The 22,833-nt window shown below is 42.7% G+C and overlaps 2 protein-coding genes across 3 annotated transcripts; both read right to left on the bottom strand.

Annotated features, from left to right (window-relative positions):
• Window positions 1-617: 617 nt before the first annotated feature.
• LOC137887567 (aminopeptidase N-like) lies at window positions 618-15,549 on the bottom strand. 2 transcript variants are annotated; one of them, XM_068730655.1, is made up of 21 exons: window positions 15,439-15,549; window positions 10,663-11,396; window positions 9,805-9,947; window positions 9,378-9,517; window positions 9,032-9,158; window positions 8,093-8,247; window positions 7,633-7,746; window positions 7,360-7,503; window positions 6,884-6,949; window positions 6,641-6,706; window positions 6,385-6,560; window positions 5,719-5,795; window positions 5,436-5,569; window positions 5,176-5,231; window positions 4,950-5,097; window positions 4,171-4,262; window positions 3,871-3,981; window positions 3,450-3,617; window positions 1,676-1,816; window positions 1,341-1,422; window positions 618-1,204 (listed from the first exon to the last, which is right to left on the bottom strand). In XM_068730655.1, exons 2-21 carry the CDS (start codon window positions 11,265-11,267, stop codon window positions 1,052-1,054), a joined length of 2,898 nt encoding a protein of 965 aa, XP_068586756.1. In that variant the 5' UTR covers window positions 11,268-11,396; window positions 15,439-15,549; the 3' UTR covers window positions 618-1,051. The 2 variants fall into 2 exon arrangements, with proteins under 2 accessions (XP_068586756.1, XP_068586757.1); XM_068730656.1 differs by having other exon boundaries at window positions 10,663-11,361.
• A 311-nt stretch (window positions 15,550-15,860) lies between these two features.
• ap3s2 (adaptor related protein complex 3 subunit sigma 2) lies at window positions 15,861-22,626 on the bottom strand. The gene is made up of 6 exons (XM_068730826.1): window positions 22,417-22,626; window positions 20,984-21,075; window positions 20,321-20,432; window positions 19,613-19,684; window positions 18,088-18,195; window positions 15,861-17,039 (listed from the first exon to the last, which is right to left on the bottom strand). Exons 1-6 carry the CDS (start codon window positions 22,483-22,485, stop codon window positions 16,914-16,916), a joined length of 579 nt encoding a protein of 192 aa, XP_068586927.1. The 5' UTR covers window positions 22,486-22,626; the 3' UTR covers window positions 15,861-16,913.
• Between the last annotated feature and the right edge of the window lie 207 nt (window positions 22,627-22,833).

Here is a 22,833-nt window from a genome sequence, read left to right as displayed (position 1 = left end):
CAAGAATTCTTGATACATTTTTGGAACAATTGGATCTGCTTTTTCTGACCGACAATTTAAAGTGATTAGCGTCTGCCTGTAAAGCAAGTAGCTTTGGGGACCTCCTGTTCCACATTAGCATGAAATGAAGTGAGAGGGCGCTGGGCACACACATTTCATACTCAATAACGGTCTAAAATGTGTATATCTCAAGCTTGAGCATGATGCAACCTTCTCCAAAGCCAAAGAAGGCATTACACAACTGTTTTCTCAGGCTATATAGAGGCCATGAAGAGTCTGTAAAAGCGCTTATCAGCTCATGTTGTCACCCTGAACTGTCACAACATGTTTAAATGAGAATTTTCTGTAAGATTCCATTTCCAGTATTTGATACTGGCAGAGCTGATTCCAAAGGAGAGGAGTCATACACACATAATTATAGGACAGGGAAAACTGGTTTAAATGGATCCTTTGTTTTTTTTTATTATCTCTCATTTGACTCTTTGCATGAACTTGGCCGACAACTAGTACATCATGTGGTGCAATGATTTATGATTTAATCATCAAGTTAAAAAAAGAAAGAAGATAAGAACAGGAAGCCTAATAAAAATCAAAACAGGCTCTTTCTCTGCTACCACTGAACAGCAAATGGATTTAATGAACATCCAGTGTTGAGGATGACTTAACATGAGAGGGACTTTTTGTGAATGACTTTACAAGACGCTGCAGGAAAGGTTAATTTACAAGTTAACATCCCATCATTAATATGGTCCATTGGGTGCATTGCATATATCTGAGAATAAAAATAAATGTATTGTAAGTAAAACAATCATTTGTTAAATGGTTTTCTCTCTGACAATCACAGACCACAGGTAACAGCTGCATTACTGAGATCTATTGACACACGTGGCCCACTGCTCACCATATGTCTAACCCTTTGCACGTAAGTGGATCACCAGTGAGTGTCTAAGAAGAAGATGATCGTAGTGAATGTACGTTTTTTTGTATGTAATTACGTATCCCTGACGGTACAAACAAAAAAGAGTGTGTAACTTTAAGTGGCCCAGTGTTCTCATGTGGACTCGTCATTAAACCACTTCAGCACATGGGCTTTGTTCTCTGCCACCCATTTGATGTTGGCTGTGGTCTTCTCTATAGCCTGCTCCAGGGCCAAGGTGGCTGAGCCAAAACCAACATGCAGGTTGTCTTCTTTGAATTTCTTCAGCTGGAGAGAGAGACAAAAACAAAAAAAAAGTGAAGAAAGACAAACTGGATTTCTGCATTTGTTGCCTTTCTTTTGCTCAAAATATGGAAATACCATGTTTACTTCAGTGTGGCTGTGACTGCGTGGGCAGGCGTACCTCCTGTAACTCAAACTCTGTGGAAAATCTCTTTGTGATTCCATTGATGAGATTAGAGAAGGAAAATGATCCTTGTCCATACCTGAAAGAGAAAAGAAAGATGCTATTCACTTGAAAGGTAAAGTGATATCATGATGGAGATCAGCGGAGGGAAATTGGGTTATATCCTGTTGTTGACCTCATTGAACGTCTGTCTGACGCCAGATAAATGTCCCTGTAAAAAGGAAAGACTGCAAATTAAGTCTGATGGTGTGGACATTCGTGAAGCCTCTAAACCTGTTCAAAACATCAGAAGCACTTAAAATATGGTTATTATTGCTTGAGTATGCTCTTACTGCTGGAAAATGTAGCTCCATCTTGCTCTGATAAAGTTCCAGGCCAGCGGCATCCCCACAATGTTTCGGGCGATGTACTGGATGGTAGATGTGGCGTCTTGCTTGCGGATCTTAGTTGGGTCTAGGGTGTACTCCAGATACCTGGCACAGTCAAAACAGGTTCTAACAAAGCAAGCTTTGCAAAAAAACACTATTCTAATACATTTAGCTGAAGATCATTTGTTACACTTGCCGTGTTAAGTGCATAAATGCATTCACACCGACAAGTATGGCAAAATGCAGCCCACTGAGAGTACCCGGATGGGACACTCATAACGGTGAAAAAGTTGAGTGTGGAACCCTGGATGAGTTTGGTTACCAACGGTCACCATCTTTGCTATGTAGCAGAAGAGGAGGGACCACCAACCACCATCTATTCAACAATTTCTACCTTACGAAGGAACTAAGGAAACTGCAGCGGTTGTTAATGAAACAGTGAACACCACTCTCTGTGTAGTACATGGAGGTGTGCTAACGGAATTATCCAAATTAAGACACGGCCGTTGAATAAATCTGGGAGCATAGAAAATGGGTGGTACGGTTGTTACCATAGTGTTAGAGTTACCTACTTAAAAGAGTCAATTGTGCTTTAAAGGTGTTTTCAGACAGAATGCAAAGCGAATTTTCGCTCTCTGTGGCACGAACTAAGGTGGGTGGAGGTGGACTTTCCCAGTAAAAATAATTTTGACTGGTGAGTTCTGTGATTAGCTCAAGTTTCAGCTATGACACAAACACACACGGTGTGTATATTGCTAGCGATTGCTACGTAAATTCACAGCGAATTAGCACAGGGCAAAAACCAGTGGTCGACTTAGATTAAATAGACAAAAAATATGCTAAAAGAGAGACTACTGTTACTCTTGAATAACCTAATGGCACAGTCCCTCTTACAAATGAAGAAAGGAGCAACAAAACACCACTGCTTTCATTAATAAATTTAGGTGTTTTGCTGTGACAGTCTTTCTTGGTCTTATATGACGTTAGCTTATGGTGGCTAACGATAGCCGACGCTAAGAAAAAAATAGGTAAATATTGCTGTTAAACCGACATTACTGAGTCAGTTTGCTGACTGTGACTCTTTTTTTCCTATGCCATTGAAGGATGTTATTAAAAAAAACAATCCAGTGTTTTTTATCTGTCCTTGTTATTTACTACTTGTGGTCACAGTGGATGCTGTTCAGCAAAGGTTACATCCTCACATCCTACAATCTCACATGCTGCAGGAAATCTCAGGTTAAACTTTTGTCAAATGGTGGAACAAAATTTCAGATCAATGTGCAACAATCCAACGTATGAATTTGATTCTTATTAATTACCCAAGTTTGTGTCTTTGAGAGTACAGAAAACATGTGAAAATGTAACTTTTATAGCATTGTAAATGGTAAATGGACTGTACTTGTATAGCGCTTTTCTAGTCTTTCCGACCACTCAAAGCGCTTTCACACTACTAGTCATTCACACACTGATGACAGGGGCTAAGTGACACCTGCCTATCAGATTCTATCACATTCATACACCGTAGGCACAGCTACGGGAGACATTTTGACTTATGTGTCTTGCTCAAGGACACATCGACATGCAACTAGCGGAGCCGGGGATCGAATCGCGGTCCTCTGATTGAAGGATGACCCTGCTCTCCACTTAACCACAGTCGCCCGTGCATTGGATAGACGATTGTCTCATTCGCAAACTCCTTAAAGGTGAATACTCCCACAAATTTGGATGTTGCACATACCTGTTCAACAGCCAAGGGGCTTTGGTGCAGGCCATGGCCGACCTGAGCCTGGAAGCTTCGGATGCAAGAGTGGCGTTCTTGAACATTCTCCAGGCAAAGTCCCACTCCTCCACACCGCCGAAGGCTATGGCACTGCAGTAAACCGTGCCTTTCAAGTTGGGATGGATCCTGGTCAACATCAAGGTAAACATACAGTAGAGTAGAAAATGAATACCAAACACATAGACTCTCTGCCCACACATGCAGCCGGTGTGTAACGGAACACTGCTAGCTAGCTAGCTACAGTTGACGTTTGTACAGTCGTTTCACGGGCTGTCTTTTGGCTTTCTGGCGAATTAACACGGCCTGCACAACCAGTCAAGTTGTGGGAAAAGGAAATCTTGAAACACAAAACCACAGCCTTCAACTGCTCTGTACTCACGGGTTGTGATGTGGATTTTCCATCCACTGTCTGTACCAGCTTTTGATCAGCTCGCTGCAACCCTGCACACCCATACTGCAAGCTATTCCAATAGCATTGATCTGATTATACCTGAGAAGGGGGATGTTTGAGAAAATGCGGGAAACTGCAATATAGCATGACAATACCCAATAAGTGTGAGAGTTGTAGAAAAGATAACAATCTCAATGAAATGTTGAATTGAATTGAATCACGTCACCAAATTGTAAGTCACCTGCTTTTTGCTATAAAGAATACATCCTCTGGTATACAAATGCTTACTGGTCAGTGTGTCCTGTAGGTACTTTGGTCCAGTTAGCTGTAATCGTCTTGAAGTGCTCAAAAAGTGGTTGGATTTGTTTCTTGAGGTATGGCTAAAATAAAAATATACATATCAGCAGTAGTTTTTATGTGCAATTGTTTTACACTTTCTCATTATCCATTCATCCTGTTACACTATGTTCATACGAGGAGTGACACAGCAGCAGGCAACAACGCCATTTCAATGGAAGCCAGTGACATGAAGCTACAAACTGCCTCCTAACACTTGTTGCTGTATGACGAGCATGGCATGCTACAAATCAAAGTTACAGTTTACTTCCATGTCTGTCCAAAATGTCATCAATTCATCATTTTTAGTCAATCACATTTGTGTGAAATTCTCATAATTAGTAGATACATTCTAGAGTTATGGCTAAAAATAGGTTTTATGAGGTCACAGTGACCGTTGACCACCAAATTCGAATCAGTTCATCCTTGAGTCCAGTTGAATGGTTATGCCAAATTTGAAGAAATTAATTTGAAGTATTCCAGAGATATTGCGTTTACGAGAATGCACCAGATGTATGGATGGACGGACAAACGGAAGACGTAAAAGTTCCAGCCACGGCTTATCGCCAGTGTTGAGACATAAAAATGACTTTGGCCGGGTGCTATTTAACGACACAACTACGGCAACTCTTCACACCATCTTGGCGTATTGGCCACGCTTGGCCGTTCTGTTGCTTTTGTTGCTCCGAGTGTGAACATAGCGTTAGTATTCATGGTAAAGCGGTATCAACCTGTAAAGCTCCGTAGACCTCAGTGCGGTCGAACATGAGGATGTAGTAGTTGAGGTTTCTCAGAGCTGACTCCCAGGGGATGTAGTCTCTTTCCTTGGACAGGTATTTGGTCGTTGTCAGGGCCAATGTGGTGTTGATTACTTTGGCTCTACACAAAGGAAACACATTCTTTGCAGACATCCAATGTGTAAAGGATTTAATACTTAAGATAGTTATTTTTCTTTACCTTGCTAGGTTGAACGCATCATCTATGATCTGTGCTCTGTTGATGATTGATAAGGCCTGAAAGAAAGTAGATAGAAAAACAAGTACATGTTCAAATTCACATATACAGACAACCAAGCCTGAATCAAACAGAACGGCCGCTACCTCTGCAACAAGCCACGCCCTCTCTTTATGTATTCATCCAAAAGTGGACATACAGCGCAAACAAAAACTTGTCACTGCATAGGATGAAAACCTTCTGTGAACGGGCATGTGACTCACCTGATGGTTGGTGTTGAGTAGGGAGAGGAGACGATCCCAGTTGTCAAGATCATAGTTCACCCTAAAGTACCCAACTACATTGGTGTTGGCCAGCACCCAGTCCTCTCCTGAAACTCTCATCATAGAGTGGGCGTCTGATGGGAAATATTAAGAAAGATGTGCAAAATATTCAGTTAACGCCATGACCAGAGATTGGTCGAGTCCACTTTTCTGGTGGGAAGCCTTTTCTTCAGTAGTATTCAGATCTAATATAGAAAAGCAATGGGTGTTACTATGAGAGTACCTGTCTCTTGAAGAAGCCAGTACTGTTGCTGCTCCACACCTGTCTTCATCCATTTGATCGGGACAAACCACGTGTAACTAAAGACGATGAGTAACAAAGTGGAACAATGATGGTTCCAAGCCATGCTAGCGGCATTGGGCTAGGGATGACAATGTCCTGGTCCTGGGACAGAGGATGTTGTATGTGTACAATTGTAAAGCCCTCTGAGGCAAATTTGTGATTTGTGAGGCTATACAAAATACATTGAATTGAATGTCAGGCTATTGTTCGGTCTTTCTGTTACACTATTGGATGGATTGCTTTGAAATATGGCACAGATATTCATGGTCCCCAGAGAATTAATCCTGTTGACTTTGGTAATGCCTGAACTTTTTTCATCCAGCACCACCACATGGTTCACGTTTGTGTATTTGGGTGGAATGTTTCAACAACCATTTGATAGATTGCCATAACATTAGGAGCATACATTTATGTCACCCTCATGATGTATTGTGATAACTTTGGTGTTCCTTGTACATTTTGTCTTCTTTTCATCAGAATTCAACATTTCCAATACTTCAGTTTATGACCAAATACTTGCAAAGCTAATAACATTCCCCATGAGCCTCCGCTGTACCTTTTGTTAGTTACATGGAACTTGCAGGATAAGGTCAAACTGATTCCTACTTGAACTGAGAGGGCCTGTCCACGACAGAGTCTGGATCCAACAGGAAGTGTTTCTGGGTGATACTTCCTGTCCGGGTGTCAATAGTGACCACTGGGAAGCCCATCTGAAGAGTCCAGCGGTTCATGATCTCGTGGACGGTGTGAGGAATGTGCATACCTGGTGTGTTTTCAACTGCCTGACAACAAACAAAGAGTCGCAAGAATTTGAGCAGGGACTCATTGTCAGGTGACAATTGCAGCTTTTAACTGTACCGACCTGCTGGAGATGGTCCCACAAGTCTGTGTACACTGTGTTGCCGAAGGCGAATTTGTTCAGGTAAGACTGAGAAGAGACAGCGACTAAAATTTAAATTGAAGTCACACACACCAGAATGAATGAACATCAATGTGGTTTGGTTCTGTTTCTAGTGTGCGCACACAGACACAGACACACACACACACACACACGATCACAGTGGCAGTAGTCATTAAGTGATGACGTCCTAGAGTTAATACTCACACTGAGTCCTTTGGCAAACACGGGCTCAGTGAGAAACTCCGACAGCATCCTGAGCACCGCCGCTCCCTGACAACACCAAACACAGAAACCACCAGAAATTTTGCATCAAATACAATATATTAATAGAAGATGTTTTCACGATGAGGCAACGGGGCTCCTGATTCAGGAAAGTATAAGATTCAGGGGGAAAAAACCCTCATCATTCTGAATATTTTTTTATTCAAATTGGGTGTTTGTGCTAAATGCCTTTAAGAAAAGAGAGAGAATAGATTAGGTAAAACTGCAGAGAAAGGGGACAGTCTAAATGTTTTTGCTTTATACCAATGTCACAAGGTATTGCCTCATTTTTGGGTAATTTCAATCCTCTGTGCTCCTTCCTCAATACGAATAAATGACCATTTTGAGAAATGTGCGAAAGGGTAACAGTATAAGATCCTACATCAGATAAGGTATGGCATATTGCCAGAGGAGCAAACCTTGCTGTAGGAGATGGTGTTGAACATCTCGCTGATCTGAGCAGGGGTGTTGACCTCCTCTTCTCGTCGGGACAGCGGGTGGGAGGAGGCCAGGGCGTCCACAGCAAACACTTTGTGCACGTCGGACATTATGATCTCGTCTTTCTGCAGCCAAGCAGAGGGATGAGTGAGGAAAGGCTTTCTGACCCAACCATGCCTGTGGGGACCTCATAGATCCGCGAATTACAATTGACAAGGCGCGCTGTCTTTTGATGGTACAAGCCTGGCTCTTACAATGCTCCAGGTGGGCTCAGCGTAGTCGGCTCCGAGGTACTCCACGTATGACGCGAAGCCCTCGTTCAACCACAGGTCATTCCACCACTGCAGGGTCACCAGGTTGCCAAACCACTAAAAAATGATGAGTAACGATGAGTAAAGCGATAAAGAGTTCGACCAAAGTAACCAGTCAGGCCTCAGTTTAGCTTCAGGGAACCATGAAAACTGTTGTTGTTTGACCGTGACTTAAGATTTTGGCCAAGATTACCACTGAAGTTCAACTCCAAGAAATATAACAAGCTTAAGAAAATACCTAACCACAGGTGGTGTCATTATGATGTCAGGCGTCATTGAGATTGCACCAAACGAGTGTCCCGATCATAAACTCCTATTTCAACTTACTATAAAATATTTCTTTCTCTCCGGATTAATTGAACTGGATCAGATGCAATGGTTTGTCAGGAATATGACGGCCTACCATGTGTGCGAGTTCATGGGCGATGACAGTTGTAATTCTCTCTTTGTTTCCAGTTGAAGACATAATGGGGTCAAAGAGCAGGGCCGTCTCCCTGTATGTGACCAGACCCCAGTTCTCCATTGCCCCAGCATTGAAGTCAGGCAGAGCGATCTGATCTGGGGATGATAAGAAATGCATCAAAAATCTGAAAATTCTTCAGCATTTTAATGTTATCTTGCAATTCAGACACCTTCAGGAGATTTTCAAAGAAGAGAACGGCGGCTAAATTTGGCATTTATCTGATCCCCCGATCAGTGCTCCAACCAATAGAATATCAGTTGTCTGGTTGTTTACCATCCACATGGTGTTAGAAGAAGTAATTAATTCACCCCTGAGGGACCTATTTACCCCGAGTCATCCTCTGTCGTCTAAGTATATGTCTGCTGACAACCAAGGTTTTTAAATGAGCTTGAAAAGACACAATAGAGCATATTCAGAAAAACATTTTGTGAAGACATTCGTGGCCCACAGAGGATGAATCCTAATGACTTTGGTGATCCTCTGAGTTTCCCTCTACTTGCCACCATGAGGTTGACATTTGTGGTTGTGAGTGAAAACTGTTGGATGGATTGTCATGAAACTTGTCATGATCTTTATGTTCCCCTCAGGATCAATCGTGATGACTTTTGTAGTTCTTTAATTTTCTATATGGTGCCATCATTAGGTCCACTTTGGTTAACGACCAAATACCTGCAGATGGTGAACATGAAACACACCTGCTCAACATTAGCATGTTAGCATTGCCATTTAGAACATGTTGGCATGCTTTACTTCAAAGCACTGCTGTGGCTTCAAGTTAAAGCAGGATAATATTTGTTCCGTCTGGGGCTAAGTGGGATGAAGGAAATGAGACTCGTGTTTCTATCTTCAAAGGAAAATGTCAATGCATAGTTGACCTACCTGACTTGGAGAGCGGATATGTTGCGTTGTAGTAGTGCTCATAGAACTGAAGGATCGCCCCCGTGATGTTGAGAGCATAGTCACCCTGTCTGCATTCTATGGCTTTTCTTCGAGCCCAGATTCGGATCTGCAAAGAATGAGGCAGCTTTGAGTCCGTAAAAACGAATAAAAGAGGAATCCTTTCTCTTTTCTAACATTTTTTATATTCTGAGGAATCCAGATGGTGTGACCTCTGGCACTCATTAACTCTGGTTGTTTGTACTGCGTTTGGTCGATGATCCAAATGAATTGGTTCGCTGACCACACCGGTAATGTAAAAAAAAGAAAGGGAACAAAAATGCCTTACCAACAAATCGTTGTTCTGGGTTGATGTAATGTTAACAAAATCACTGACAATAAACGCCAGCAGATATGTGGACATTCTCTCTGTGGGCTCAAATGTAGTCACTCTGACAGGCACGCCGTCAATGACAGAGTCTTTAGTGCCTGTCAGGGGAAGGGAAGAGTTAGACTCTGACACTCTGTAAGCATTAACAGCATCTAGTTGCTGATTTTCTCATAACATGTCCAAGTTCTCACACAAAACACACTCTGCTCTGAAAGTAACTTTTATCACAAACATGTCATATATATTCCACCAAGCACCATTTGTGTTGTACTGCAATTGTTTTTTAATTTTTATGTGACTTTCATACAATTTAGCTTTTGCACTGACCCAGATTCTATGGAGAATTGTGACAAAAATGAGAAAGGACTGAGTTTCTGAAACCAACCAGTTTCCATGCCGTTAGACAGAGCCACGGTGTCCTGGTCGTGGATGATGGTAACGTTGAAGACGGCTTTCATTGCAGGCTCGTCGAAGCAGGGGAAGGCTTTCCTGGCATACGTGGCTTGCATCTGCGAGGTAGCGACAACTCTGCAAAATGTTCCAGCATTAACACAAAATAAACAGCAACGAGTCCCACCAAGAGCTGCATTGGAGCCATGGCAATTGGGTGCTACTGTTAAAGGGACCCCAAAATCAAATATACACATTTTCCCACATACCTGTAGTGGTATTTATCAATCCGGATTGTTTTAGTGTGAGTTGCTTAGTTTTGGAGAAATCGGCCGTAGATATGTCCGCCTCGCCTCAAAATATAATGGGACTATTTGGCACTCAGCTTGTGGTGCTTAAAGTGCCAAAAACATAGATGTGAAGAACTCAACAGCAATGTCTCTTTTCAGAAGTCATGACCCGGTTACTCAAGATAATCCACATGATTCTTGTTGCACTTTCACGCGGGAACTTTTTTCTCTTTACCAAACTGGATACCATTAATCTTTACATCTCGCGCTGTCACGATCCACTGGACCATGAGTAGATGCACGCTTCCTCCTGCGTCGTGATATGGCTGCACAAGAAGATAGGTCTTTGGAGCTTTGGTCACCGCAAGCCGACTGCCGTATAGTCCCATTATAGTCGAGAGAAGGCAGACATCTCCACGGCGGATACCTCCAACACTAGGCAACTCCATCCAAAACAACCTAGATTGATGAATAGCACTACAGGTAAATGGAAAAATACCTGGGGTGAACCATCCCTTTGAGAGAACATTGATGGTGCACCACTATGCTATGCCATTGCTTACCTCCTCACACCGTCCTCGGTGTATTCACTCCTGTAGAAGCCTTGCAGGTCATCCGCCAGCTCCCCCTGAAATTCAGTGTAAAGCACATATGACGCTCCGACAGCTAGTCTGCTCTGTAGCTGAAGCACCAGATACTCCGTCTTCACGACAAGCCAAGACATCCGTATAGCGGGCGCGGTGGCCTCACCCAGGCCAGTCAGCACAGCATGGTGCCCATTGAAGCTGGTGAGGTTCAGCTTGTCGGAGTGGATGATGATGAGGTCCGTTTCCTTCACACATCTAACGACCACCGCTGACTGTCCGGTGAAGACGTACATGCCGTCCGCTTCGGGCTTCAGTCGAGGCCACAGGGTCACATTGTAGGAGACAGGAACAAGGGAGTCTGGCAGTCTGTAGTGGTCCCAGGGCTCCTTTGGGCTGAAGGGGGTGGTGAAGGGCGTGGGCACGCTGGTGCTGTCTGAGTCTCCGTCTCCAGGCTTGCCTCGATTCTTGGCCCGTTCCTTGTCGTAGGCGATGGACAGAGCTATAATCGTAGCCAGAGCAATGGCCGCCAGCGCGAGCATCCCGAGGCCCACATTTTTACTGACATAGTAGACTTTCCCCATGTCCGACTCAGGAGGGCGGAGACGAACTCTGAGGGCTCTCAGTCTGTGTTTGTGCAGCACAGCAGGTCTCTTCCCTCCTCCGTTAATGGCTGAGCTATTAACATGGCAAAAAAGGCAATTTCATAAGACCTGATGAGAAATGGAAAGATCGGAAGACCTCGGTCATTCGGTCTGCTACTCAGCAGCTTTTAGAAATGGTGCACGATCAGTGTTGGCGTTGTAGTTTCATTGTTATGCTACAAGTACAGTGTCATAATCTTATTTTAGACATTCAATTTCAGTAATTATAATAAACACACATTACCATTATCCTCAACTATAGTCCGAAAACAGGGTTTTACAATGTCTGCCACCAGAAAATCTACAAAATGTATTCACAACTGTTTCTCGTTACTTTTGAACACTCAGAACTCATAAAATGACGTGCAATGCAAAGTCAATCCGTGCCGCACAGCTTATGGAAAAGTGGTCAGGTGGGGAAGCGGAGGAGTGGACGGATGGCGTTGGATACAAAAAAAAGCGTCACATTGTTCAATAACTGTGAATAAACCCTGTTTACACTGCAGTCATCTCTTTTATGAGTTCTTGCATTAATGTAATCTGGCTTGTAGATATTTTGTGGAAACAGGCCTGTGCTTTTAACCTGTGCTGAGAGGATAAGTGTTACATACAAATTTACCTCTAAACTGTAATTATACTGGTTTCCAGCAGGCAGCCTTTTTTGTAAATATTAATAAAGATATTATGACATAATGGCCACGTGTTTCTACCCCCATGCTGCGTACATCCTTGATTGCCGTCTGTGATGAATGTGTATATTGTAACATATTTCCACTCATTGTATTTTCCATTCGACTTTGTCATCAACTTTTCCATGTGTGTGTCATTTATTTTGGTTAAAACAACAACCAGCTGGGCGGAAATTAGTCATGGGTCATTTTACAACTAAGAATGACGAGGAGAGAAACCGGCAGTATCACTTCTCTACAGCCAAGAACAATTTCATGAGAACAAAGATCAAAGCATGACATTATAAAACAGACGGTTGTCTTGACGATAAGCAACATTTACAGCTGATATCTATCCTTGACATTCTTTGACGTTAGCAGCAGCCTGGCCTTTTATATGTAGACCCGACTCATAAACTGCAGACCATAAAAGCTCAACACGGTCTCACAATCGATAAGTGGTCAAAATCCCTTTAAATGATCAGTCGCTGCACTGGGATCAGCTGTGGGAATATCTGCTGGTACGGAGCGTACTGGCATGGGAAAACTCAAACCACAATTTGTCCCTTTTATCATTTGAAAAGAAAAAAAATCCTGACAATGCATCTTCCCCTAGAATAACATCTCCCCTTTCCTTCCTATCTGATTGCATGTGCACACAGGTGTTTCCTCTAGAACATCTTCACGTTATCACTGAACATGTGGGAGAACACGAGAAACACCCAGAGGTAACTGGGTGTTTCTCCAACCACAGCGATGCCAGCACATGACAGCTTGGACAATAAAATACATTTTCTCCTCACTAGTATTTCATCCGTCATAACCGTCATTTTACTTTACGATATTCCTTAAACAGAAGGTTTGATAAAAACATGCTATTATTGTACAGAAATATCTATTCAATCTTTAATCCGTGTTCATTCTTGACTGTGGACTTTGACTCACACTTCACGTGACGACAACTGAGCCACTTTCATAACAAATGGATTAAGATTGCCTACTTGAGATAAAGAATATTTAAATAGATGGTGAATCTACAACCCATTGTGTGTAATAGAAATATATAAGATATGTATGATAGAGAGAGGCTACAGCTGAAGATAAGATTTATTTTGTTACATGAATCCATATTTGGAAACAAGTTTACCTCGGCTGACTGAAAACTCAGTCCACAACAACCTTGAATCTGTTTTAGGCTTTATTCACAGACCGATAGTTCTCCATTGGATTATTATGATGGTAACAGATATTTCTTGAGGAAAAAGGTACAAAACTTAAAATGAATTCCTATAAATTCTAACCTGTCTTGGTATTTCAGCCTATTACTATCGGGCAGCAATAATTGAGTAAATACCAAAATCTGGATACACTTTATCAGGGCTATCTAAAGATCAATGAATCCTTCAGGCACCAAAGGAAGAAAAAAAACAAAAGTTCTTCCACAGCCACGCATCACCCAACATGTAACCTACAGAGCATCTGGAAATGATGGATCTGAATCTGACTAAACTCTGCAGACCAAGACACCACAAACAGAGACATTCTAGGACCTCTCTATAACACGAAACAAGCCCTCAGCCATTCGGCTTCCACCGTGCAGCGTCTGAAAGATGAAAGCGTCTCCGGTACGAAGGCACAGTGCTGTAGCTACAGAAGCGGTGAAGTTGAGAAAAAGGGGGTTTGAAGTTTTCAGGCTACACAGCAAATTGTGAAACCAATAGAAAACTTGTAGTGCCATTCATTTATGCCTTTAAAAAAAACAAAAAAAACAACAAATCAATTTAGTACGTAAGTGCTTTACCACACCATGTGAACTGAAAGCCGAGATAGTAGTTAGCCTAGCCTACAGAGACCTGCTAGTTAGCTTTAGCATGAGTTTAGCTGCTGCTTTTCTCCACCAGGATTGGATTTATTTGCTGCCTCCTTTTGTTATGGGGACTAACAAACTGAATGTCTGTCTCACTATGACACTATGTCTGTCTCTTGAAAAGCTATATTAGTCATTCACACAAACCAGGTGGACAAATCTAGCTTTAGTTTTAGCTAATGCTAATCTATCGCACAAGCTAGCGTGTGCTTAGGCTAGGCTATGTAGTTGTTGTGTTTTGGCTTAGTTTTCAGCGCTTTTTGGAGGTTACTGCATATTTATATGTTGTTTGGACTACAGACAGCAAACAAATTAAGGTCTTCTTAACTTTTTACCAGATGTGTAGTTAATGCTATTAACCTTAAATCAGTCATTGTCTGTTTGAAAATGTGTGAGAAATAACAAAATGTGTCACATTTTTATAAACAGTTCCTAATAGCGGGTAAGGTTGGGCTTGTCATGACATCTATGTAGTCCTATAGGCTACATTGCAGATATACACTATTAAATCTTAACAGATCACAACTATTCTCTTCCAGGTGGTGTCTGTGCTAAAAGTCCAAAATGATGTCATTGGTTTTCAAGGTGAAGCACAATCAGTCCATATCTGGGTGGTTAACAAGCTGATAGAGATCTAATCTTGTGAGCGGAAAATGTGGATCTTGGGCGCACAAAATCACATAATGGAGTAAAACATGACAACAAAAGAGCCATGTGATTTTAACAGACTCTCCTCTCTCCTCTCCTAAAGTGCTGCGTATTCTTGTTGGTCAAAACCTGCACAATGGCTCCTTTGTTAGCAATGGCAGACATATTCTGCTTTTGGCACGTGGACTGTGAATTCATTAAGACATCTGGGAAGGACTTAAACTGGACACCTGCCTTCCACTGTAAAACTCAATCTGGTTCATATGGAGAAATAACTCACCAGCATGACTTGCACTTATTGTGTTTGCACGGTTTTCTGCCTTCACTCACACTTATTCGTCTTATCTCAAGAACGTGACAGTAAAACACCTTTTAGTGGCCATGCACGCTTCCACATTATTGCTCTACCTGCACATGAACCTGTGACCCACACTATCAGCTCTGTGCGGTCTCTGCTCCACTGATAAGCTTCAGCCAGCTGCGAGAGTTGCAGACTTTACTTCCAGTACAGCCCACGCTGGATGTTGGCAACCAATTAATCCACAGCAGAGCCAATAAGTCAAACTGGGACTTCAAATATACAATCATTTCTCTATTTACTGTTTGCATACTACTGAAAAAGTGGTCACCAGCCTTGGTATATGTTGCATTTGAACTGAAACTGAAGGTCAGAGATCGTCTTTGTTTTCATAAACAGCATTTCCCAGTGGATGTATTCTGCCTACATTGCATTCAAGCACCATTTGTGAACAGTCATGAATCCTTTTGTTGCAGACCAATTCTGAGAAACTATCTTCTGCACAACAATGCACCAGACGCCAAAGGCTGGAAGGCTAAGCTGGTAGAATCAGACACAACTTGCAACTAAAGGAGTAAACTCAGCATGCAGCACGTTTGAAATGTTAACATGTGGGAGAACAGTACATACCAAACCTTGTGCTGCTGGACGTCCACCGTGAGCTCTGGTTTAAGTCTGCATGAGACGCAGAAGTTGAGCTGGAATGATTCCGGGGCTGATGTGAAACACTCGCAGCCTGCATCTGTGAGGGTGGATGTGGGAGGTGGTGAGAGCTGACCACAGGTTTTTCCTGGGGATGTAGGGAGGGAACAGCTCCCTCAATTCAAAGCCCCCCCCCCCCGCCCCAAAATCCCTAAATTAGTGAGAGGGTTGGGGGGCTGAAAGAATGTGGCTGTATCAACAAGACATTGTGGTTGAGCAGAAAGAAATCAGATCCTCAGAGGCACAGAGTGTTCTGACCAGTGATGCTGGTCGACCACAGCCTGGTGACTCAGCATACCTGCTGACGAGGATAAAAGAACTCCATGTTGAATGAGCACAGCACAGCCATGGGGAATGCATTTACATTTATTTAATTTACAACAGCGAGAAATGTCTTTGACAGGCGGTAACAGTGAAACTCTACCGGAGGCGTGGCTTGAAGGAACTTGATCACAAGATTACCAGCCAACAAAGACACAAACACACGTCACACAAACACTTAACGATCCACAACGCGGAAAAGTTAGCCTGTTGCCTCTCTGAACAGATGCTGGCAAGATCCTATCGCAGCACATTGGAACTTCGCTAGAACTAGACAGCATTTACGTTTGCCGCAGTGAGCAGAATCTGCACCCTGGAGAGCCATAATGTCATTCGCAAATTACGAGGACGTCAGGAACACACTATATTACAGAGGAAGGAAAACAAGTTGTGACAAGAGCCTAGCTGAGGAGTCTGATCCCACACACACACACACACACACACACACACACACACACACACACACACACACACACACACACACACACACACACACACACACACACACACACACACACACACACACAGGAGATAAAGATGTGTTTGAGTAATTATAACCCACATGAGCCAAAAAGTATCTTATTATGGTGAATTGGCCGAGTCCAACAAAGCTCGATCCAGACAGAGGGGAACGTTTTCAATCAGGCGCTACAACTGCTGATGAATGTTAGACATTTGGACGAGTTGTGCAAGAAAAGAGGCACCGGGCCAACGCAGTCTTTCTTTTGGCGGGAGTCGGAAATCAACTGGAGAAATAAAAAAAACACCACAGAGACGGAGAGAATAGCAGGAAATGCGTACATATTAAAATTCCTCTTGATGCTTTATAGAATCAAACTTTACATTATTGTGCAAATACTTCAACGGGCGATAATCTGTAACTTGTGTAGAGCAGAACTCGACAAGAATCCACCGCTCGTCGCCAGTTCATGAGAGAAGATAGGAATGAAGGGAGAGGATGAGCTGCTGTGGTCCCATGATAAACATGTAAAACGCTTTTCTCTCTAGTAACATCAGAACTGGGTGGAGAGGAGCTGCATCAGTGGTACATCAGCCCTGCGGAGCTCAGCGGGGACGACCGCTCAGAACGGGGAGAGGCTCGGCACTTTGATATTGATGTCTCCGATGTTGATGTTGCGGGGAATCTCGGGCAGGTTCATGTTCTTCACGGCAGAGACGGCGCGAGCGGGGGCCGCCGACAGACCTCCCTGCCGAAACAAGACATGGGAAAGCGAAACGGAATGTGGGTGTGATTACAGCATCTCTACAATTGTTGGCATACGTTTGTTTTTTCTATGGGAAAAAAACTCCTGTATGACCACTGAAAGTAGGAAATAACAACCATACTGAACTAATATCTTTTTGCATCTTTTAGTCTACTTACAACATATTGAACATAACTTCACTGACAAACATTTTTAAAGTATGCCTGAGAGATCACTGTTCATGATGTGGTTGACGAACCGTTATGGAAATGTCTCCTTGTCGGTCCTTACAAGCAAATTCACAGATGTGAGACTTCAGGGCTGGCTGCTGAACTGACCTTAAAGGAACAGTTCTACATTCCGGAAATCTCATTCGCTTTCTTGCCAAGAATTACGGTAGTCCAGACCCACTTCAGTTTTTGTACAGATTTAACTATTGTGATACGTGTAAATTAGTGAGCTGTAGGAGTGCTGGTGGGCGGAGTCTGTTACCTTTGGACGGAGTCCCGCAGGGTGTTAAGCCCGGTCTTCATGCTAAGCTAAGCTAACCCTCTCCTGGTTGTAGCGGTCGATAAAAGGAAAGTTAGCTTAACCGTTTTCCCAACGATCAAAGAAGTGTGTTGATTTTACACACCAAAGTCCGTCTCCAGGTCTTGGGGAATACTGCTGCATATCTGTCTTAAGCTACACAGTCTGATAAATAGCCTCAAGTGATGTCACTTGAGTCCGCTTTGGTCGGGGCTGAAGACTACAATTGAAAAGGTGGAGTACTCCTTTAAACATGTGTTATTTCTGGTCTCATTAATGCTAGTCTGTATTTTTCATGAATGTAGCTCGCTAGCTAGCTGTGGGAAGCTGACGTCCACATTGCTAGCTACTAGGCCTGCTAAGCTCTGATTGGTCAGTTGTTTCAACAACATCAACATCAGACCTGTTTGGATCTGTAACTGAATCTCAGATCCAAACAGTCTGGCGATTCGGAGGTCTGCTGCCAGGCTAATAATGACGGCGGTGTTTAATGTCACGACACTGGCGCGGCTGACGGACTGACCTCGGACTTCTCCATGCGGTTCTGCAGTTCCACCTGGGCTACGATCTCATTCATGTTGGTCTCCAGCACCATGCCTCCCATCACCACCTCCTGCAAGATGTAATGGACCTGCGGACGGTTAGCACACGTCGTTGGAACAGGTCTCTTTGCGTGCCGGCTGGGACTCAACATCCAGAGCACATTGTTAAATGCAGCAGAACACTTTGAATGACGTCAGATAGAAAATTCAACAATAAAAACCTACAGCCAGAGTACGGGTTTAATGGGGCTGCACCCTGTTTCTTTAAACCAAATGATCCAAAGGGGGACGAGAGAGGCACACAAACTAAGAGTCCAGTCCTCTCTAAAACGTGGCTCACAAGCAGTTTCAATTTTCACTCCGGAGTCGTGAATTCTTTGTTCCCCCAAAAGTATTTTGGGGGAACATGAGACAGTCTTCTGATGCACAACTATTACTATTACACACAATTTAAGGATGATAAACTAGAGCAATCATGCCTTTGTAATCAGCAAGGTATAGTATTCCATATAGCTATATTCCTATTTCTCTCCTTCTCTTCACAACAAGCAGTTACAGCTGCATGAAATGACACGAGGAAAAGAAATTAAAAACAGCCTCGATCTGTAATTTGTCAATCCAAAATCAGAGTTTTACGAATCAAAGCGGGGCGATGTTGTCCAGGCAGGAAAGCCTTCTGAAAGCAAAAGACGTTAGTCTCTAGTAGAAGTATTTCCCAATTCTATCTTGGGAACATTCCTCCAGCCAAACCCCACAGCACCACATGACTTCAATTTCCTGCTGGGCAAATTCAATCAAGATGGCCGTATAGATGTGCTCTATTAGTCTCCAACACTCGTTGTGGTCTGAACACAACGCGGGGCGATCCTTCTAAAGGGAGCCTGCGCACTGTTCAGATGCGATTCTTTAAAATCCATATTGTTTACAAGGAGAAACTTTGAACACCGACGGTTTTGACTATTTCTAAACAAAGAAAGTCGGCTCTGGGGACGGGGGAACCCGCCCAGCAAAGCAGGCATTTCAGATCTCAACAAGCCCAATTTGATTTACTGTATTAACACAAAAACACGTCTCCCCTCACAGCTCACACTCAAACACAAAGCTCCCCTCATCTGAACCGTTTACTGAATATGAAAAAGAAAACCATTTATAACAAACCGCCGCTGCAGACTTGGCACACATAGAGTAAACCTAATGGAGTAAACATGAACAAAGACATTCCCATGGTCTTACAGATACATAAGCTACATGTTTCAAGGCAGTTCATTTTTTGATTGCCTCACCAATTTACTTTAATAAACCATAAAAACGCATCCAAAATCAGTGGCAAAGAAGATGTTTCCCATGTAGAAGTTGACCCTCCGGCCTCGACTGACCCTGTAGTGACTGAAGCACCGCCCTCCTGCGGCTGACACTCAGCAAAAGAATTTTCTTGTAATACTTTTTTGTTTTTTTTAAATTGCAGAGTCTGCGCTGCTTCTGACCCCCCCCCCCCCCCCCCCTCACCTTGTCCATGTGGAAGATGAGGTCCAGCTCGCAGACGTTTTCAAAGCATTTATCCAGCGTCTCCACAAACACCTACGAATGAGGAAGAAGAAGAAGAAGAAGATCTGGACGGTCAAACGTCTCACTTCTCAAATTAACTTTAAACGTTGTTGTTGTTGTACAGAGAAATGTTTTGAAGGTTGTTACTGGAGATTTTGATTATATTCCAGGGCGTAAAAAATCATTAATTAGCATAGTCAGTCGATGAGGTTCAGACAGACTCTCTGTGTAACTGTGACTTGTTTAGTATGTCTTTTATTCCCCTTTATTGAAGATGACGCTGATAGATATCTGATGGGACTGAGCAGTTCGGTGGCATTAATTAACTTTTAGGGCACTAATTGTTGTGGGTGTGGATGACTTACGTCTCTTATGAGCTATCCCACGTGCAATAAAGACATCTTTATTATTCTTCATTCTTTACCATGTCATCCAGAAATTTTCCATCGAGATCAGCAACAGAGTTAAGTTTCATTTCTCAGATCCACTAGCATTAAAAACAACCAGTGAGGAACAACGTGTTCAGTCCCAAAATGAATCAGATGCAGCGTAATGTAATGGAAAGGAGCTTGTTAAGCAGCTCAGGGGAGCGAGGCAGAAGACTCTTCTTTCCACCTTCGGAAACCACACATTGTAACAAATATGTCTGGAAGCAGAGTAGAAGCTGACCTGGATCAGGTCCAGGATGCCGAGCTCACTCTCAGACGAGTCCACGCAGAAGACAAAGTAGAGGGTCGCGTAGTGCCGGTAGATGAGCTTGTAGTCGGAGCCACCGATGAGACTGCAAGAAGATTACAAAAGAAACAGGTAACCTGACAAGACAATTCTAGCTTTGTACTGTGAGTAATGGTGACAGCAGGGAATGAAACAAATACGTGTTTGTTATAAAACTCACATCCAGGGTTCGGTGTGTAAATGAGTTGATGAGAGAAATGAAAAGAAGAGTCCACTTTTGTGAGTTTTGCCTCCATCTATTGGATAAAGCATGCTACTGCAGCCAGCTGCTGATCAGCTGCTCGTCTTTGCTGCCAAGTGACACAGGTGGACCAGGGTTTACCGTCATGAGTGTAAAGTGAGTCATGAAGCCACTTTATGAGTCATGAAGTTTTGTCAACATGTCATGTGTTTCGGTCTCAAAATCACAACATGAAAACAAAAAAAACGAGTTCAGTCGCAGCAGCTTGTCTGTGATTCGTGCCTCCATCACCACGAACAAACACACAGCGACGGTCTTTTTAGATGCACACGTGGTAGACACACGAGCTCGGTTGTTCCCTTGTCAAAGCGCGATTTTTCGTACGGAACGGTAGCCAAAAAGTCAGCAATACTCGCCTTCCACCCTCCAAGAAGTTGCAGACGTTGTCGTCTCTTTTGGATACCAGATGGAAAGTCTCCCGAATGATCTGCTGCTGCATCTCCTCCGCCTGCAGGGAAACACGTTGCACTGTCTGTCAAGTGCCGACCATTCTGGGAAATGTAGTCTGTGTTTGGGTAATAAATTCACTCTACAGGCATCCGCCATTGTTTGGAGTGATATTTCATTTTTTAAACTTTTACTTGGCTGATATAGTACTATCTTGTCGTACTAAACGAAAGTATTTTACACAAAACTCTCCACATTTGATCAAACTGATAAGACTTTGGTGCATTCGTAAAATAACAGGCACAAGTATAGTCTCACATCATTGCAAAGGTTGATGTTCTATCTGACAGTGGTGGAGGAAGTATTCAGATCCTTTACTTTAAAGTACTAAGACCACACTGATACAAACTAAAGTACATGTCCGGCATCGAAAAATGTTATTCATGTAAAAGAATGTAAGTCTAATTAGGAAAATGTATTATAGTATTAAAAGTAAAAGTACTCAATGCAGACAAATGGCCTCTGTGACTGTTTTATATATATATATATATATATATATATATATATATATTATCATGCGATCATTATTACACATGCATTCATATAAAGTCGGATTTTACTAGTTGAAGTGGAGCTGCTTTTGAACTATTTTGTAAAAAGGACTTCAACTAACGAGTGTTTCCATTACGGATTCATCTTCTGATCATTTTCCCCGTTAATTGATTGATCAATTAGCATGGGAATTTGGAAATAATGCAATTTAATCTTTAATCTTTCTAAACCACCCACAATTATCTGAGTGTAATGTAACAGTATCTACCGAAGCAACAGTTACTGGAGAGGAGTTATTATTATTATTATTATTATTATTATTATTATTAATAAGTGTTGATCGTAACATTTGATTCACTGTTCTCTGTGACAGACGTAGGCCACCTTTTACCTGCAGTTGGAAGCTAAAAGCGTAAAAAGACAGGTCGTGTCTGTGATCACTAGCTAACTAAGCCAGTAAGTAAGTAGTTATAATGCAGTTACCTGTGTTTTATCTTAATACGGCTAAATGCCAACCGTTTAAAGCTGCTTAGGAAGTATACGTAGTTAAATATGTTACAAAGGGAGAATAAGAGGAACTGACGCTCAAAAGTGGCTACATTAGCTATGCGGGTTGCTCCCCTACACCATTGCAAGCTAGCATCAGCTACCGTTATTTATAAGTTGTGAATTGGTTAATGACAAACAATTTGAACGCGCACATTTATATATGCATACGTATATACATATAACGACATCTTGAACATGTGTGATGGGGATTGTGCACTAGCTGACAGAAGGTCACACAACGCTCACTGAGTAAACACAGCAACAGAACGATGCTAATGTTTTGAACCCCACAAATACTTACAAAATACTGATAGAATCTGATCAGCCGCGGCTTTCCGTGGTTGTTAAATATCAGGATGGCTTTAATCATGTCTGTTCTGTTGTGTTGTCCAATGACAATATGGAGTTATTATTAAAATGTGAAGGTCTTGGCTGTTTAGATTACGTTAGCTAGGATGCTAAAAGCTCTCTCAGCTGCCGGATGAGCTGGTTGGCTACATCCGGTTGCGTCTCCACATTCAGCAGCCGACCTCTGACGAACACCTCCAACTCTTTGTTCCGGGCAGCAAGAGCGCTGAGAGCGAGAAGTGAAGACACGACAGCACCCAGATGATCACACAGCTGGGTCGTGTCAGAACCGTGTAAACAGGGACGTGAAGAGCCAAGTTTGTATTTTTCCATGTTAATAAGATATCCCAGGATCAGGCTAAAACTTGGA

This window comes from Cebidichthys violaceus, unplaced genomic scaffold (genome assembly GCF_023349555.1).
Source record: "Cebidichthys violaceus isolate CVI_PGR_0920_01 unplaced genomic scaffold, fCebVio1.0.p SCAF_5, whole genome shotgun sequence".
In the NCBI taxonomy this organism is placed as follows: Eukaryota; Metazoa; Chordata; class Actinopteri; order Perciformes; family Stichaeidae; genus Cebidichthys; species Cebidichthys violaceus.
The sequence above is the reverse complement of the archived record's forward strand: the minus strand, read 5'-3'. Positions and strand labels throughout refer to the sequence as shown.

Bases quoted from the DNA above. Each gene is read 5' to 3' on its own strand.
- LOC137887567 (XM_068730655.1), bottom strand. From the start codon at position 11,267: ATGGGGAAAGTCTACTATGTCAGTAAAAATGTGGGCCTCGGGATGCTC. The intron at 4,263-4,949 runs GTTGATACCGCT...TTTTTATTTTAG, and splicing joins AGGTCTACGGAGCTTTACAG to CCATACCTCAAGAAACAAAT. The intron at 1,423-1,675 runs GTAAGAGCATAC...TTTCTCTTTCAG, and splicing joins TGGAGCTACATTTTCCAGCA to GTATGGACAAGGATCATTTT.
- ap3s2 (XM_068730826.1), bottom strand. From the start codon at position 22,485: ATGATTAAAGCCATCCTGATATTTAACAACCACGGAAAGCCGCGGCTG. The intron at 20,433-20,983 runs GCGAGTATTGCT...ATCTTCTTGCAG, and splicing joins AACTTCTTGGAGGGTGGAAG to TCTCATCGGTGGCTCCGACT. The intron at 17,040-18,087 runs GTCAGTCCGTCA...TTGTTTCGGCAG, and splicing joins ACCGCATGGAGAAGTCCGAG to GGAGGTCTGTCGGCGGCCCC.